Source organism: Barbatula barbatula (genome assembly GCF_947034865.1).
Source record: "Barbatula barbatula genome assembly, chromosome: 10".
In the NCBI taxonomy this organism is placed as follows: domain Eukaryota; kingdom Metazoa; phylum Chordata; class Actinopteri; order Cypriniformes; family Nemacheilidae; genus Barbatula; species Barbatula barbatula.
The window spans coordinates 195,705-213,099 of NC_136773.1; the positions used below are offsets into that span (position 1 = coordinate 195,705).

Genomic DNA, 17,395 nt, shown 5'->3' on the forward strand with positions numbered 1-17,395 from the left:
GTGAGAGACCACGAGCATACACACCAAACATTGTTTAACACGTGTCTGGTGAAGGATCTATGCCTTTCTCTTGCAAAGAGCTTTGCTCCCAAAACCTCACTGCGCTTTATCCTAATGTCTCTCATTCACATCAACGCAAGGGCTTTAGTTTACCAGCCGTGTGGCAGGGACCCCAGCTCAGGGTCATTTGTGATCAGGCTAAACGTAGATTCCAGAATCTGTTCTAGAGCACATGCGTGTGTTTGACGTGATCTCATGAGAGTAATGAGAGACAGCATCTATACGACACTTAAAACATTCAGACTTTTTTTGCCTCTGGTCTTTTCCACCCGGAACTTAAAGGGGTCATATGACACGGCTAAAACCAATATTATCATTTTTCTTAGATTTCGATTTAAGGTTCAAAAACGCTCATGGCTCTGAAAAGCGAGGTGTGCTATGATTGGCCAGTTAATCGCCTCTTACCATATTTGGAACATCAGGTTCGGTCAGGTCTGGGTGAGCATTCGCTTTAGATCGAAGGCATCTGTTGTTCTAACACCCTTAATACATGAATGGGCAACTTATAACACACCAAAGACACAGAAAAACACGTAGTCACGCCGTATGACCCCTTTAAGACCTGATTTTCTAAAGATAACTAAATGAGTTTTTCCCCAACATGTACAATATTTTCAGACTCATTGTTTTACCATTACACAAGCAATTATGTTCTTTATTTCGCTCGGTCTGAACATTCTTCTGTGTTTCTTGTGCTGTGACTCAGCGGTGCATGTCTCTCACACATTAACAGCTAATGGGATGGGTTTGACAAGCTAATATTGCTAATATTCTTGCTGCTAAATAACAAAGTCTTCTCCCCTCTTAACACGCAAACGTTTATGTCATCACTCACACGGGCTCATGTGCTGATAGTCTTCTGGAAATGTCTGGGTCACACATGAGGAGATGGAGAGTTTGAGCGCCACACCAGTCACGGTCAGTCACTGCTCAGCCCGTCTCAGTGCTGTCGTCTCAAAGTCAAACATAGACTGGGCATTGAGCGCTTTGGTTCGTCTGCTGCGATACATCAACATCACTGCCGGATCAGTCCTGCACGATAACCTTTTACATTACTGAACACGTCTCAGTGTTTTATGATCAACGTGGAGGACCCTTACATTGTTAGTCAAATAATGTGCACAATCATTTAAAACACAGAGTGACATCAGCCTCTGATCTGTTCATGTAACGTTAAATGGGCTTCGGCGATATCATCTTAGACCCGATCCACACTACACTTCTTTTTTTGACGTTTTTGCCTTCTGTACACACTGAGGAAAGTGGCTGGATTTGAAAGTGCCGTTGGTGGATGAGTTGTTTTGGCTGATAGCAATAACTTCATGTATACTTTAACGTGATCATGTTTGGCAGCGCAGTGCTGATTGGGCATGACGGAGGTTTGCAAAAATGCCACTCAAAGCGGGCTTGGAACAGACGTGTTTCATATTTTTTACATCGCGTCCACATCGCAGCTTCTTGCGACATCATCTCACATCGCGATTGCTAGGAATGGCTCACCCCTGACGTAAATGTGAATCTGTTTGAGAACGGTGAACGTTACTCCTCCATTCACTTGTTCATCTTTGAACCAGGACTGTAATGGTGGTGCCGTTGATGTACGATCCAGCAGCCAATGAGCAATGCATGCATTTAATATGTCTCGTTCTCTGTGTGATGTGTGTCTGCATCATATTTCAAATATCTCACATCATATTCATGACAAACAAGCACTCTTATCAGACTCCTTTTATTTTGACTGTTAAACATGTATCTGCATGTAGTTTCACTCTTGACTCTATCGGTAAAAAAGAAGTAGAATTCAAAATGCTTGATTGACATGAAACATGAACATGGTGTCACAATGCAAAGATAATCTGAGCCGGATTCACAAAACATTCTTAAGAAGAACATTTTTCTTAACTGCTATATTTTTAGGAATGAAAAAACGTTCTTAATTGTTTGTGAACTTGCATGTATTTCTTTATTTCACATGTGATGTGTATTGTATGCTACATTTATAGGTTGTTTGCACATGACGTCTCAGCACTGCACGAAGTGCCGATGGAGGGCTGGAATGATTTCCTCCATAGAAAGTCATAAAACCAGTGTTCTGTTCAAATCGATCAAACCATGAAAGGTGTTTTTATTGTGTTGATGTTGATGAAGGAGGAAAATGTGAGGATTGACTGAGAAACACAGATAAAAGTGGCTTGTAAACCTTAATCTGCCGTTGGGATGAGCCTGATGACTTTATAAAACACTTAACAAGGTTTAACCAACCTAAACAATGACCAGGAGAGCTCAGATTTACTGCTCCAGAACTTCATCATGAACACATGCAAAGATCGAGTCCTGATTAAACAGACAAAGTGATAAATCTCACCCATTTAAGTCCATTATAATGAAACCGTGACTATGTAAAGCAAATTTATATTAAACCTTAATTGTAATAAACACCAACTACTGTTAAAAGAACAAGCACTTCTTGAGAATAGTGTCATGTTAAGCTTGTAGAAGTTCATTGAAAAGAAAGCGCATAACGTGCCTCAAGGCGGCGACAAACTGACAACATAAAACGATCTGTTGTCGTGTTTATGTTCGAAATCAGTGATAAACAAATGTATTTATTTAGCTTTTCTGTGGTGGTTGTTTGGTAGGTTAAGCTGTTTCCTTATAATGGACTTCTATGGGGAAAAAAACACTTAACGCAAGATTTTTCAGGGCTTGTAATAAACACTAGCTTCCGTTACAAGAACAAGTAACTGTATTATATTCTCTCATATTGTTTTCTGTATTTATTCTAACTGTATATCCTGCACTTCTGGTTTGACCTAAACTACATTTCCTTACACTGTACTTGTCTAAAAGTAAGGTTTGACAGACATTTGGGCTTACCTGGTGGTTGTTCAGGTTGTTAAACATAGACACTTTGAGTCTGTCATAGTGAATTCCTATGGAGGACAATCTCTCGCGCATCATATGAGCCACGTCACTGCACACAACCTATTCATATTATTATACGTGTGTAACACGTCACAGGTTAATGTATATTTAAGAATATATAAGAACATTTAAGGGGCTTGTTATACAAATAAAGTTAGATGAAAAGTATATATGAATATATACAGTAAGCAGACAAAGCATATATCATTTATTCTTACGAAAACATTTGAGAACTTCTTAAGAAATGTTTGAGAATCGCACTTGGGAATGTTCTTACAAACGTCCAATGAATCTGGCCCCAGGTGTCTTAAAAATTGGCGTATTATTTGTCATACAAAGTGTGATTGTATTATTTAGTATGTATGTGTATGTATATATATATATAGATTAAAGGAAGTGCATTTGTACCATTTGGTGCTTTCCCTGATAGCACACTCCGTCTGGTAGATGTCTATTTGACCTCTGCGTTAACATCTGCAAGACGACTGCAACACATAGTTCGTCTCAGAGTCGTCGGCTGTCAGATGACATAAAGACATCTAGGAGACATCTGTAAGACGTGTATGATTTAGATTATATGTAAAAGCGCTCTCTCGTAGATGTTTTTACACAGCAGACGTCTTGCAGATGTACGTGTGCTAGCTGGGTTCTTGAGTGTTTGTGGTGACATGTTAAGCTTGGGGGGGATATCAGCCTTTATAAACGTAGATGTGTTTGTCAGCTGTAGTGTAGTTTGTTAAATTTAATAGTGGCGCATGTTAAGACTAATAAATGACAAAAGATCTTTCACTTCACATGCTAACCTGCTAACACCAGGAGGATGAGGAGGGCAGCTGGGCCCAGGTCTGAACATCTTACTCACAAATCTTTCTGTAGCACTGTTGTCTTGTCTTGAAAAGAGCTTCTTGTGTTGTGTCATGATGAAAGATGCTCCCGACAGGAGGAGTGTTCTCATTATATTTATTTTCTTTGGTTTTGCAAATTGAATACGCATCTGCTTTGCCGTGTCATTGTATCCACTGAATGTGTGTTTGTGATGTTGTGTTTGAGTTCAGACTCTAGCCTATGGAGACATGAATCACGAGTGGATCGGTAACGACTGGCTGCCGAGTCTCGGTCTACCGCAGTACCGCAGTTACTTCATGGAGTCGCTGGTTGATGCTCGTATGCTGGATCATCTGACGAAGAAAGATCTCCGCACTCAGCTGAAAATGGTGGATAGCTTCCACAGGTCAGTCGGTTTATTGTTAGTTTATCAATACGTGAAGTCATATCATACACAGTCAAAAAACAGCATTCAGTAGGTTGAGTTCTGATGGTTCATCCATATCGGTTTGAACAGAGTTTGGTTCTTCTCACACACACACCTGCGTGGAAGTTCTTCTTAATCTTGAAGACCTTGATTATGGGGTGTGTTTAACTAGGGTCGCAGCTAAACTCTGCTACAGGAATTGAGTTTGACAGCCCGTTATACAGGAATGCAAACGGGTCACCTTTCGAAAAAAAAATCCTATTAGGGATCCATCTAGAAAATAAGGGATCTGCAAGGTCAGTGTTTGGACGGGGTCGCGGTGAAAGAAGAGACGAGAACTGGTAACATTGCCCGTTTGGTGTGTTGTTTCCCAAAGTGAACTCAATCTGTGCAAATTGCTAAAATTACTTGATTTGGAGTCATTGTACTTGAATTTGCTAGATTCAAAACCTTTTCAAATACATTTGAATTATTTCTCCTCAGATATAACCCTCATTCATTCTTATCCAGAAATGTAAGTGTTGCCTTTCTGAAATGAAGCAGTTAGTATCTTCATGACAATAAAACAGACTCGTCCTTTCAGTTCACGAGGACTTGTGTATCGGTAATGTGCCTTTCCATGACCAAACACTGGGTGCAGGAAGCGCTCATGGGAGTTATAGTTATTTCACATGACCTTTCAGAAAACTCCAATAAAAACAAATGGCTAGTCGGAGTGGCTGAAAGTACCGGTGGTTAGGAGGTGTTTATGTCAAGCCCTGGTGAGGAGTTCAGGGAACATTACTGGTCTCTATAATCCAATCAGTTATTTCTGGTTCTGGAATCTGATTGGTTGAGACCCATGCGATATTCAAGCAGCATCACCACGGGAACCACTTCAGTCTTTTGTCACTCTGGTTAGCTAGGCTGAATCACAGTTATGGAAGCTTAACACATTTGGCAATGAATGGTCACGGCACGCAAGGGTCTCGTGACACACTTTACTGTAAAGAAGCGCATGTTACCATAATGATTTAAAAGCACCGTGGTGCAATGGAAATGACGCATTCTCGTTGGGTTTCCTTTTACAGTCTCTCTTTCTGTCGCTTTATCCCTCACTAATAACTTCACTGAAGGGGTTTAGAATAATGTGTGGGGGTTTGTTTAACTGTGTACAGGGCTGGGATTCCTTCCCCAGTTCCTTTAAAATCCAGAGATGGTTGTAAAGACTCTCCGATGATGCGAAAACAAGGAATTATAAAAATACATGATTGAATAAAATCTACAATGTACAAATCTCAGTGAGCTTTACGCCGAGTGGGATTTGTGATAAAATGCGATGTCTTTCTTTTCAAACTACACAGGCACATACATATCTATATATGTTTACTCTGACATCGCTGTAGAATACAGCAGAAGCAGAATAAAAGTCCTGGCTAACACTTTAATGGGATAAATAGCATCATCATAAGAGAATGGTAGACATTTGCACATTTTTCTTGACACTTATGAATTTATCATCATGATCTCTTGTCAACATAATGAAAAGCATTTTTATACAAAATATATGATAAATGCCTCAATTGCGCACAGATTCAAATACAACATATTAGCCCTGCCGCATCTGAAAAGGACACAATTGTGCATGCGGTTATGTGAAGGGTGTTATTTGCGTATAAGCTCTCTGTTGGTCATTCATTATGTGATTGGCTGTGAGAGCCTTGTGTAGGCCAGACGACTGAAGAAATAAACCATTTGTCCAGCAGGTTTCTTACTGGTGTTGTTGTTCTCTTTCTTGAAGCAGATGTGTGACACAATATATTTTTTTCTGGCTAGTATTCTCCCACACCACACTAAACGGAACACATCTTTGACCTTTGAATGTTTTGTAGTTGACATGTTCAGTTGTATTTTAAGGTCGTCTTCAAGGATTAAAGGATTGTCACTGTATGTTTTTGTCCTGTAGGAGCAGCTTTCAGTGTGGTGTCATGTGTTTAAGACGACTCAACTACGACAGAAAAGAACTGGAACTGAGACGTGATGAGTCACAGATTGAAGTCAAAGGTCAGCATGTCTGGTTTGTCTCGATTAGTTGAATTGGTGAAACGTAGCAAAAGTTTGTTTTCCATGAACCTTTGTCTTCCTGTGGTCAAGTATGAATTGGTCATCATAATGAAATCATATTAGGTCTCGGAAGGCCCAAAGCATTTCATTTGATTAAGAGATTTTTAGGTTACACCGGAATTAACACAAAAACAAGGTTAGCATTATGCTGTAAAAACAAACAATCAAAATAACGCTTTTTGTTATGGGTTTATTTGACTAAATATTTGTATTCAAGAAAACATGTTTTTGACATCATTTTTAGTGAAAGTAAAGGTGACCTATTTGTCAGTTATGGTGAACCATACCTGAAATGTGACCTCTGCATTTGACCCATCCAGAGAGTAGTGAACACACGTACACCCAGAGCAGTGGGCAGCTATCACTGCAGCGCCCGGGGAGCAAGTAGGCGTCAGGTGACTTGCTCAAGGGCACCTCAGTCGTTACCTGCCGGCCCTGAGGATCAAACTGGCAACTTTCTGGTCACGAGTCCGACTCTCTAACCGTCAGGCCACGACTGCACTTTTTATTTTATGAACAAAAAAGGGAAGTAGTAAAACTCCAGACAGACTTGAGACCAACCCTGTCACAGTAGACTTTGAGCCAAACCCTTGTGCTTAGACACAGCCAAGACAACTATCATGTGCGGCTCTTTGAGAGGAAACCAGTTTGAGTAGGTGGCCGTATTAGTCATTTCATACAGAAAAGAGGAGCTTAGTACTTTCACATCAGCCTCACTCACCATTCAGACGTATCTCGCTTCTTCAAATATGAAGACGAAAGAATATAAGCTTGGTCGGGGTCTGACTAGTGAAGAACACAACACAAGAGCTAGGCTGACAGATGCCTGTGTTTCCCACACGTCTGAAATATATCTGAGGTGGTGCCCAATGGAAAACAAACTGTGTATTATTCACCAACACTTGTTGAATGATTATAGTGATAGCACATTGTTCACTTCTCAAATCCAGCCTCCTCAACCTTATCTTTAGCGTGTACGAAGCTGTCACTGGATGTCAATGCACTCAGTCGTTTCTTGTTTTTTCTTTAAGAAGAATCTTCTACTACAACATTATATCAAAGTCAAAGTTCACCCTAGAATTCAAATTGACAAAATTGTTTCTGTTGTAGAAAAATAAAGACCATTTCTAGGTAAAAGCCCTCTGTGCTTCATATAATGTCTAAAAGCTCATATATCCAACACACGTGTGATCCTCGTGGCTCCTGGTAATAAATGTGAAACGAATCCATCGTTATTTGCAATAAACCTCATTTATAACATTATAGGTGGGTTGAACCAAACAAGGATAAAGTTTGAATCGAGGTTTATTGAATAATTCTGTGGCTCAAACTGTAAACCTTGTTTTAAAATAACCAGGTTTATGTTGAAGCTATCTTTGATCCAGGTTTTAATTTGACATTAAAGCTAAATGAATTTTTATTCTGTTGCTCCATTAATTTAAACTCTCTCTCAGTTAGGGATTCACTTTAGGTTTAAATTATTAAATCTATAATAAGAGAAGCGTCATGTCATGCTACAGTTATGGTGACGTTTCAAAACGATCCTGCTCAGGTGCTTGATGCTATTCAGATGCTATCAGAAGACCGAGCGCTGATCTCATCGGGATTATCCACTAATATCATTAGAAAAAATGGGCCGATGCCGTTAATACACCTGGTCTGTCACCGAGTAAAGTCTGCGTGGAAAGCAATGGGATGCTCGACTACAGCCCAGTAATGGCCTGCAGATGGAAGTGACGGAAGTGCTGATAATGTTCTCTCATTGCAGATGTGCTGGTGTGGACGAATGAGCGCGTCATCGCTTGGGTGCAGTCTATCGGACTGAAGGAGTACGCGGGAAACCTTAAGGAGAGCGGTGTCCACGGAGCTCTTATTGCCTTGGATGACTCCTTTGACCACAACACCGTGGCTCTGCTTCTGCAGATCCCTACACAGTGCACACAGGTAACACACACACTGGTAACCGATGGTGTGATCGGTGTCTGTTCTGATCTCTGTGGTGTGTTTTCAGGCTAGGACAGTGCTTGAGCGAGAGTACGGTAACCTGCTGGCTGCAGGAACTGAAAGAAAACTAGAAGAGGTGAGTGTGTCCACTGACCATCTGTTCCACCGCTAGCTGTTGTTTAGCTCTGTCATTCAGGTGTATGGACATAACAACATAACAAAATAAAGCGGGTAAATACTTTTATAGGGTCTATATATAATGTGAACACAAACTTTTATCCTGCATGAAATGAAATGGCATTAATCATTTGTTGCAGTAGTGTCAGAGAGAGTGAATGTGCAGTGTTAGCGACGGGTTCTGGATAGGGATGCACCGATACCACTTTTAAAGGATCGAGTACGAGTACCGATACTTTTTCCCTGGTACTCGCCGATACCAACACCTGTTGTACATTTTTTTTTGTTTGTGGCAATTTTCAAAGAACAACACAATGAGACTAATGAACATATCAGCATCTTTATTTTTAACAACTTCAACTCGTATTATGAAAAAATAAATCAATCTTATGTGCTTATCAAAAAATTTCAATATTCACAGTGTCCAATAACCTCCAAAGGGCAAAACCAAGGACATAAGCATGCAGATTGCCATGCGTGGGGCGTTTGCGTTATTCGCGCTAGTTGAAAAATCAGAACTTTGGCGAAAATTTGCGCCGTGAAATCTGAAACAACAATGAAGGACTGCGCCTCTGAAGGATCTGATGGACCCAGACACGGCGCCGAACGAGTCTACGTCGTTCTTCAGCCTTCCATAGCACATAATGTGCTACTACCTGCTCAACAAAATCCATGTGCGCCATTTCGACAGAAGACTGGAGCCGCCTGCCAGAAGCCCCTCCCATGATGCGAATGAAGCGAGTAAACTCAAAATGTTCAAGCGTCCAACTACACACGAATAGCGCGATTTAGGTGTGAACACTCTATGACATTGTGTCTCTGTGTGCACTGGAACGTTCTGTCAATTACGTCACGAGAGGTATCGGGGAATTGTTACGAGTACATGAGCTTGGTATCGATATCGGTGCATCCCTAGTTCTGGAGGAGGTGTGCGTGTGTCAGAGGAAGGGTTTTGGTTGGGTTAAGTTAGGGCAGACCTGAAAGACAATGATGTCAATAATGGTATATTCTTATCCGAGATGTTTTCCAGGCAGATAGAGTTGTGTCACTGGAATAGTCATGATAAAGATCACGAATCAGATGTGTTTTCACTGACGGCAGGATGATGAGGATCATTTCCGGCGTGCACCCTCCTGGAGAAAGAAGTTCCGGCCCAAAGACCTGCGTGGAATGAGTGTGGGCTCTGCTGACACGCTGCCTGCAAGCTTCAGGGTGACCAGCGGCGGACCCCCATCTGCTGCCCTGCTGTCAAAGAAACCACAGCTTGATGGTGGGTTACACTCACCTGTGTTTGAAGACGCTTGCCTGTAGGCAGATTGTTTGGCTGTTGTGTGTGATCTCATTGGTTTAATGCGGTGTATACTAATGTATCTGTAGGGAGTGTTAGTGGAGTTCAGCGGATGGACTCTGCTACAGTCAGAACCTACTCCTGTTAATCTCTCTCAGGTGAGTCTCATTTCTGCTTTTATTTCTGCATGAAGCCTCGTTCATCGAAGCTTTCTCAATGCCGAACGTGATACTGGGGGTTTAAAACACAAATGTCGGTGACCTGAAATTCTATCAAATACAAATGAAATGTAGGCTGTAAAGCAAACATTTGACTCGCTCATTGTTACTGGATCAGATTTATAACTTAAGGTAAAAAGAGTCTGTCTTTTGAATCCATTGATGTTTTAACAACACCAATACAAGTGTGGCCTTTTTCCAGTGCCTGGAGGAATGTTTCATCCAAAAACGAAATCTCTCGTCCTGGGTTCACACTCTCTCTGTAGATTTCTTTCTTTCTTCTTAATCGACCATTAACCTGCTGGGTGCATGTCTGTGACACTGCTGTGTGTTAGACGCTCAGACACTGTGAGTGTAAATGTGTGTGTTGATAATAAGCGGGTCCGGAACTCTTATATGAACAGCAGCGGCGCAATGCACCTACAACACTCTTTCATTACCCGCTCCCATACCTGAACTCTTTGAGTATCGCCCCATCCCTTACTAGCACTGGTTTATCCTGCTCACCAGAGGTGGGTAGTACTTAAATGTTAGGGTTTTTTACTTTCAAGCACATTTTCATATATCTGCACTTTATTACCGTCTTTACTTTAAAGAATATATCATCTTTTTTGAACATTGTAATGATAATGGGTCATTTAAATCCACCACTTTCTTGTACTGAAGCAGTTTTACCTTAAAAAGTAGAAGTGTACTTAAAGCCCCAGTGAAACGCCTCGGAACACGAAGCATTATCTGATGTGTTGATGCCATTTCAACTGAAAAATGCAGAGAGCGCCGGACAAAATAACCTTTTAAAATAACCAATAGGGTTTCATTTGCGGCAGCCTGGCAAAACTGCATTTTACAGCATGATGACCACAGTTGTGTGAAAGTCTATTGAACAGATCATGAAGTTCAGCGATAGCTGTGATGTGTCATGTGAAGCTGGTTATTTACGTCGGTGAGCGAGTCTGATCTCTTCCATTGAGCCTTAACATACTACATTCAGTGTAGACTTGAAACGGGTCAGATACGTGGTGTATTCTCAGCGGGTTTGTGCGTATGACGATCAGCTCTGAGCTATAGTATCTCTTAACCTGAGGTCACTCGCTAACCCTAAATGAAGGCTTTGATGTTAATGTTTACACCGTCTGGATCATCCCCGTCTAGTGCACTATGTGTCATTCACCATGTAGGACATTATAAATGTGTGAACAAGTGTCTGATGTGAGGCGTCGCTTCCACAGATCTGTTAGTGAAGGGGGGGGACTCTAAAGCGCATTTGATTGGATGAGAACTTTGACGAGAGGCTGAAGTGTAGTGTGAAGTCATGCAATAAACATTTACTTGTATATTGATGCTTTAATCCAAAGCGACTTACATTGCATTATAATATATACAATTGTTTCTAAGTGCTGTATGTGCAATGTCTGGGGTCGAACCCATGACCTCGGTGTTGCTAGCGTCATGCTCTAACCACTGAGTCACAGGAAAGCTTTCTAGATTTATTTAGGGTTTCTAGTTTTCTTGAGTGCACGTGCCAGACTGTCAGTTTTGATCGCTTATATTTTCTTAATGGGAATTTTGTCATTTTGATGTCACTGGGGCTTTAAGTACTGTATTAAAGGTAAAAAACCTTGTAAAAATGTAATTATGAAATGTACTAGAGTAAAAGTAAGCCTAGATATATAATGTAGTGAGGTCACGAAGTACAGGTACTTGAGTAAAACTACTACTACAGTATACCGTCTCTGTTTTACTGCTCAAAACTATCTCACTATAAGTGTTAAGTGCAGAGAGGCAGGAAGTGCTCATAGTAAGGAAGCCTTATAGTAGAGTAATCTCTTTCAAAGCTTTGAGTAACATCTGAGGCTAATGCACAGAATGGCTTTTGGATTGGTCCCATCAGTTTGATACCTGATCCAGTAAAAAGGTCTGTATCGATCCCGATCCAAAACATCAGACGGCGCTAAACTCTTATTGAAACATAACATAAGATTTTATTTCGGTCCTCAGACTCCTCACAGATAATCACTCATAAAAAATAAAGCTATGCATATAACCGAAAAAGGTGTAGGCTGAAGCCTCTGCTTATTAACCCTACCCTTTATACATCATTATCAATCAATTTAGCATAATTTTATTAATTAATACAAGACAAGAGAAAAAGTAAATAAAACAACATGGTACACATTTCGGATACTATAATAAGTACATAAAGAAAAAATGTTATACACATTAATTTAAATAATTATTTACCAGCTTATTTTTAAACATGAAACAGCAGCTTTATAGCTTTAAGATGCTCAAGAAGTGATTTATGTGCTGCCACGTGAATTTAGTGTTAATGTCTTGTGTTTTTGTTTCTGTTTTGGCAAATATATAATAAATATGAATTCTACCATCTGAAGACACATACACATACACAGTCATGACACAGTGAGATAATGCAGAGATGACGTTTTTACTAAATTCGCTGGAAATATGAACATTTAGCTTTGATGATTTAGAGATTTTTTTCATTTTGGAAGAACTGTTCCTTTAAGAAACTGTGCTGGTGTACACGTTCTTGTGTTTTTGCATGGGTATCGTTTTCCGTTGGGTGTGTGTCTCTTTCTGTCCGTGTTTTATTGCAGACTAACGGTTTGATGCTTTCCTCTCAGTGTCCGTGCACTACCTGTTAAGGTGAAGTGAAGCCTTTGAAGAGAGCGAGATCCCATCAGGATGGAACTTTAGTGTCATCGCCTCTCACAGAAGATCCGTGATGCCATCATCAGTAAAATCTTAAACCCAAGAGTATATATTTTAGATTATTCTTCTATTTATGTATGCCACAAGGACATTTCATTCATTTCACCTTTTGCTTTTCTTTTGTCACCTCTTAGATCTTATTTCTTAACCCAGTTCAAGTCTTCTTGATCTGTTTTAATATATCACGTGTCCAGAGTTTGTAAACTGTTTGACTGAAGGCGTCTAATTGAGTTTTAACCCCATCCAGCTAAAGTACATTCTCAACTTTTCTATATTTACTTGTCCCCACAAGTGGCCTGAGTCATGGGTATGGTGTGAATGTCAGAGTTGGCACATATATTAGAAGCTGTTTTGTTGACTCGTGGCATTTTCATTATTACCTGTGATACCAAAAATAAACCCTTGGATAAGCCATAATCTATGAGGGCTATCTTTCTCCAAACATCGATGTCAGACTGAAAATCCTGATCCATTCCTTTGTGCTGCAGTCGAGGTGTGTATGAAGAGAAGTTTATTCTTAGGTGGACCAATCCTCCTCTGGCCTCAGCACAAACCTTTTGTCTTGAAATCTTCAGCTATATGATACTGTAATGAAGCCTTATATTTGTATCCTACTTGATTTGTTTTTCATGAACATTTTGACCCTTTTGTTGTATGCGTCAGCGTTCAAGTAGGGGTGCAGACACACAAACTGGAATCATATCCCGGTTTTGCATCGTTTGTAATTGTGCATTCTTTAGTCACATGTATAATTGAAATCATGTTACCATCTTTTTTATTGTATTTTATTTAAGTCTCCTGGTCCTGTAATAGAAATAATGTACAGTCTAACTACTTACCGACTATTTTTATCACAGTATTATTTATTGCTTACATTTCAATATAATACTGAAACATATTTTCCACTGCCAATAAAAGTCTTTTTAAGCAGAATTCTTCTGAATCCTTCATGATGCAAAATTCTGTTAGACTTCCATTTATTACTGTTTTATTTGGTGACACACAAATCATGGATCTAATGTGTTCCTGTCACTGGTGATTTTCAGCACAGCCGTGGCCTTCAGGTCTAGTGCTGCCATGTTTGGGGCAGCTTCAGAATTCACTTACACATCTAACCCTTTTTTCCTCTGCGAAATGATCACGCTGTACATGGTTATGATCCTAACTGTAGGAGACTGCAGCATCCTGGTCCCACGCTTGGGGTGCACTGTCAAGTCAAGTCAGCTTTATTTATATAGCGCTTTTTACAATTTTCATTGTTACAAAGCAGCTGTACAAGAAAAAATGACTATAAGTAAAACATAAAAGGTTATGGAATTCAAAACACAGGTCAAATATCAGACACACAATAAATTACTATATGCAGAGTTAATTAAATAAGACTATCAAATTCTAGCAGCCCCCCCGGCCAGACAAAACAGTGCAAAACAGTCTGAAAACGGTGGCGAGGAACCCAAAACTCCATTGGAGGAGAAAAAAAACCTCGGAGGGAAACCAGGCCTAACCAGGGGATTCCACTGTATACTGTGTTATTTCCTGTAAAGCTGCAAATTGTGAAAAGCGCTATATAAATAAAATTGAATTGAATTGAACACCAGAGCCAAGTAAGTGAAGGAACAGACACGCATTTTGAGAGTATTACTGAAATTAGTTGGTATCCCTCCACAAAAAAACGAAGTAATTGGCATCCACAGTTGTTTATTCCACATTTAATAGAAATCAGACTTTGCTTTAGATTTTTAATTCAACATAATATTGCAAATAATAAAACAAATGAAAATATCATGGACAACAATGATGGGACCCCTCACCTAATATTTTGCTGCACAACCTTTAGAGGCGATCACTGCAAGCAAAGCTTTTCTGTAGCTCTCAATGAGACTTCTGCACATGTTTCAGGTAGTTTGGCCCACTCTTCCTGAGCAAACTGCTCCATCTGTCTCAGGTTTGATGGTTTCTGCTCTTTCCATGGATGTTCAACAGGATTCAGATCAGGACTCATAGAAGGCCACTTCAGAATAGTCCAATGTTTTGTTCTTATCCATTCTTGGGTGATTTGAGCTGAGTGTTTTGGATCATTATCCTGTTGGAGGACCCATGACCTGAGACCGAGCTTTCTGACACCGGGCAGTATGTTTCAATCCAGAATGCCTTGATAGTCTTGAGATTCCTTTGTGCCCTGCACAGATTCAAGATGAAGTAAAGGAGCACAAAACATAGCCGAGCCTCCTCCATGTTTCACTGTAGGTATGCACTTCTTTGAAAGAACATAACGAACATAGAGCCGATGTGACTGGACAAAAAGCTCCAGTTTTGACTCATCTGTCCGAAGGACATTCTCCCAGAAGGATTGTGGCTGGTCAATAGGAATTAGAGCAAATCCAAAAGTAGAGGTCTTCTTCCATGCAGCCCATTTTCGCTCAAAAAGCAACGGATGGTGCAATCACATCTGTTTGGCAGTTATCCTTGGTTATTGTTCTACCATTCACACTATTCTTCTGTTCAATCTGAGGCCGATTTTCCGCATCGCAGCATCTTAAAATTTGAGACTGCAGAAAATCCTTCCATGTCTTTCTGTATTAAATCACTGAGCCTTAATGTGCTCTGTGAAGTTTGTTGGAGGATCTATTGACTGAAATGCAATATAATATACATAACTATGTGTTCAGAGGTGTATAAAGACCTTATATAATGAAGCGTTATGTTTTTCTTACCTTCAAAATGAGCTATTTCTATCTTGATAGACCGCCGGTCCCCATACATTGAATTTACCATGTTGTTTCTACAGTAGCCCTAAACAGACAGACTGCCCTACAGAAACATTGGGAGAGGTCAGACTCATCGAGCAGGCCAACATGAACTGTCTGACATCAGCAGCCAATGACGGCCACCAGAAACGCTGACGGACGGCAGCCAACGTTCCGAATTTCTGGATGGCAGACCAGTCTGGGCATATGACCCCACTGTAGGACTTCAGGATGCAGCGCAACCGGCACAGACAACCTGCCCTCCGGACACTCAGCTGGCACCTGCACCCATAGTCCGGCCTCCTCTTGCCGATGTCATAGTAACGTTCTGCAGGGCTGAGTTGATGAGAGAAAAAAGTTCACGAGTGCACTTTACCATCATGAGGGGACTGCTGTGATAATACTCCTCCAACCCTGACATCTCATGCAAATGAATTGGAGCGCAGGATCTGGAACAGATAAAAAAGGCGCAGAGACAAAATGGGACTTTGGAGTATCAAAGGCTACCAGTGTGTCTGATCTTACATTTACATTTATTCATTTGGCAGACGCTTTTATCCAAAGCGACTTACAAGTAGTTTTTCTACAGTGGCACATTACTGCAGAGCAATCAGGGGTAAGGTGTCTTGCTCAAGGGCACTTCAGTCATGACCTGCTGGCACTGAGATTCAAACCTTCTGATCACAAGCCCAACGCTATAACCACCAGGCCACAGCTGATCTTAGTGGAGGATCTGACCGAAGTTCCTGATGTATCGGCGGAAACCCCAGGGAGCGCTACAAGGCGTTACTAGAGTCGGGGATGGGCCACTCGGCGACAGCCTTTATCTCAGTGGGATCGGCGTTGATTCTCTTCGAGGAAGTAATATGGCTAAGGACCGTAACAAATTCTGTTTTTCAACTGGTTTTCTAACAAACGCTGGAGGACTCATCTAACGTGCTGGGCGTGCACCTGGAGAGAGAAAGAGGAAATTAATATGTCTTCCAGATCAGATACACAAAGACAAATTTATTAATCATGTCACCCAGAACACCATTGACGAGGCCCTGTAAAATAGCTGGTGCATTGGTTAGACCAAACGGAAGAACCAAATACTCATAATGTCCTGGTCTAAATTGGGTCTAATTTGGTGGGGACCCGGGCTCCCTACAATAATTCGAAAGGAGAAGACCTTAAATGTAGGGGATATCTGTTCTTTACTGTAATGTCATTCAAGGGGATGCAGGGATCCGTCCTTCTTCTGGACGAAGAAGAACCCCGCGCCTGCGAGAGAGGAGTGACGGATGAGCCCAGCCTCCCTTTCAGGAACATAGGCCCTTAGGTGGAGAAGTGCACAGTCGTAGCGGAATTCAGGGTCTTCACCTGCAAGACACAGAGACAGGAGAACAGGCATAACGCAAACAAAAAAGACGGGCTCCAGGCTAATACAGAATAATTTTTCCAATCCAAGTAAGGATTGTGCTGTACAAACCATGGATGCCCCAACTTTAACGGGTTCTTGGATGAATCGAGGAGCATTGAATACTCTTACATTGGTTGCCAGAAAGAAAATTTCTCACACGGGCTGATGTGAGTGATGGTAGTGAGAGGACTGCCCGCGAGCGACCAGGCGGCGATGGACTCATAGAGGGGTATGGCAGGAATATTCAATCAAACGAGACTAATAACATGGATTATGTGGAACACATGTGGAAACGACAGATCATTTTCATTTTAAAATGCCGTTTTCGTATGACAACGAGCACATGTAAACACCACCTGTGATTCATGGGCATGCATGCCAGTTCTCAAAATATTGCTTGAGAAGTAAAAGCATAGCCACGTTCTTTCAAGACTGCATTGATGGAGAAATAATGTAAGCATCTAAAATGGATGTGTAAAGATTTCCCTCTTTTACATAATGCAGTAATATTACAGCTAACTTTTTGCTGAAATATCCACAACATTA

General features: G+C 40.9%; 1 protein-coding gene across 5 annotated transcripts in view; it reads left to right on the plus strand.

The window, feature by feature from the left end:
- The window catches only part of ppfia1 (PTPRF interacting protein alpha 1), a 42,857-nt gene extending 29,226 nt beyond the window's left edge, over window positions 1-13,631 (plus strand). For 2 of the 5 annotated variants that reach the window (XM_079465231.1, XM_079465232.1), the window contains exons 22-29: window positions 916-978; window positions 4,041-4,216; window positions 6,183-6,280; window positions 8,109-8,284; window positions 8,352-8,420; window positions 9,563-9,731; window positions 9,839-9,907; window positions 12,613-13,631. In XM_079465231.1, coding sequence (XP_079321357.1) covers window positions 916-978; window positions 4,041-4,216; window positions 6,183-6,280; window positions 8,109-8,284; window positions 8,352-8,420; window positions 9,563-9,731; window positions 9,839-9,897 — 810 coding nt within the window. In that variant the 3' untranslated portion in view covers window positions 9,898-9,907; window positions 12,613-13,631. Of the gene's footprint in view, window positions 1-915; window positions 979-3,801; window positions 3,984-4,040; window positions 4,217-6,182; window positions 6,281-8,108; window positions 8,285-8,351; window positions 8,421-9,562; window positions 9,732-9,838; window positions 9,908-12,612 lie in introns of those variants that run through there. The other 3 variants (XM_079465233.1, XM_079465234.1, XM_079465235.1) reach the window with 2 other exon arrangements.
- Window positions 13,632-17,395: the final 3,764 nt, after the last annotated feature.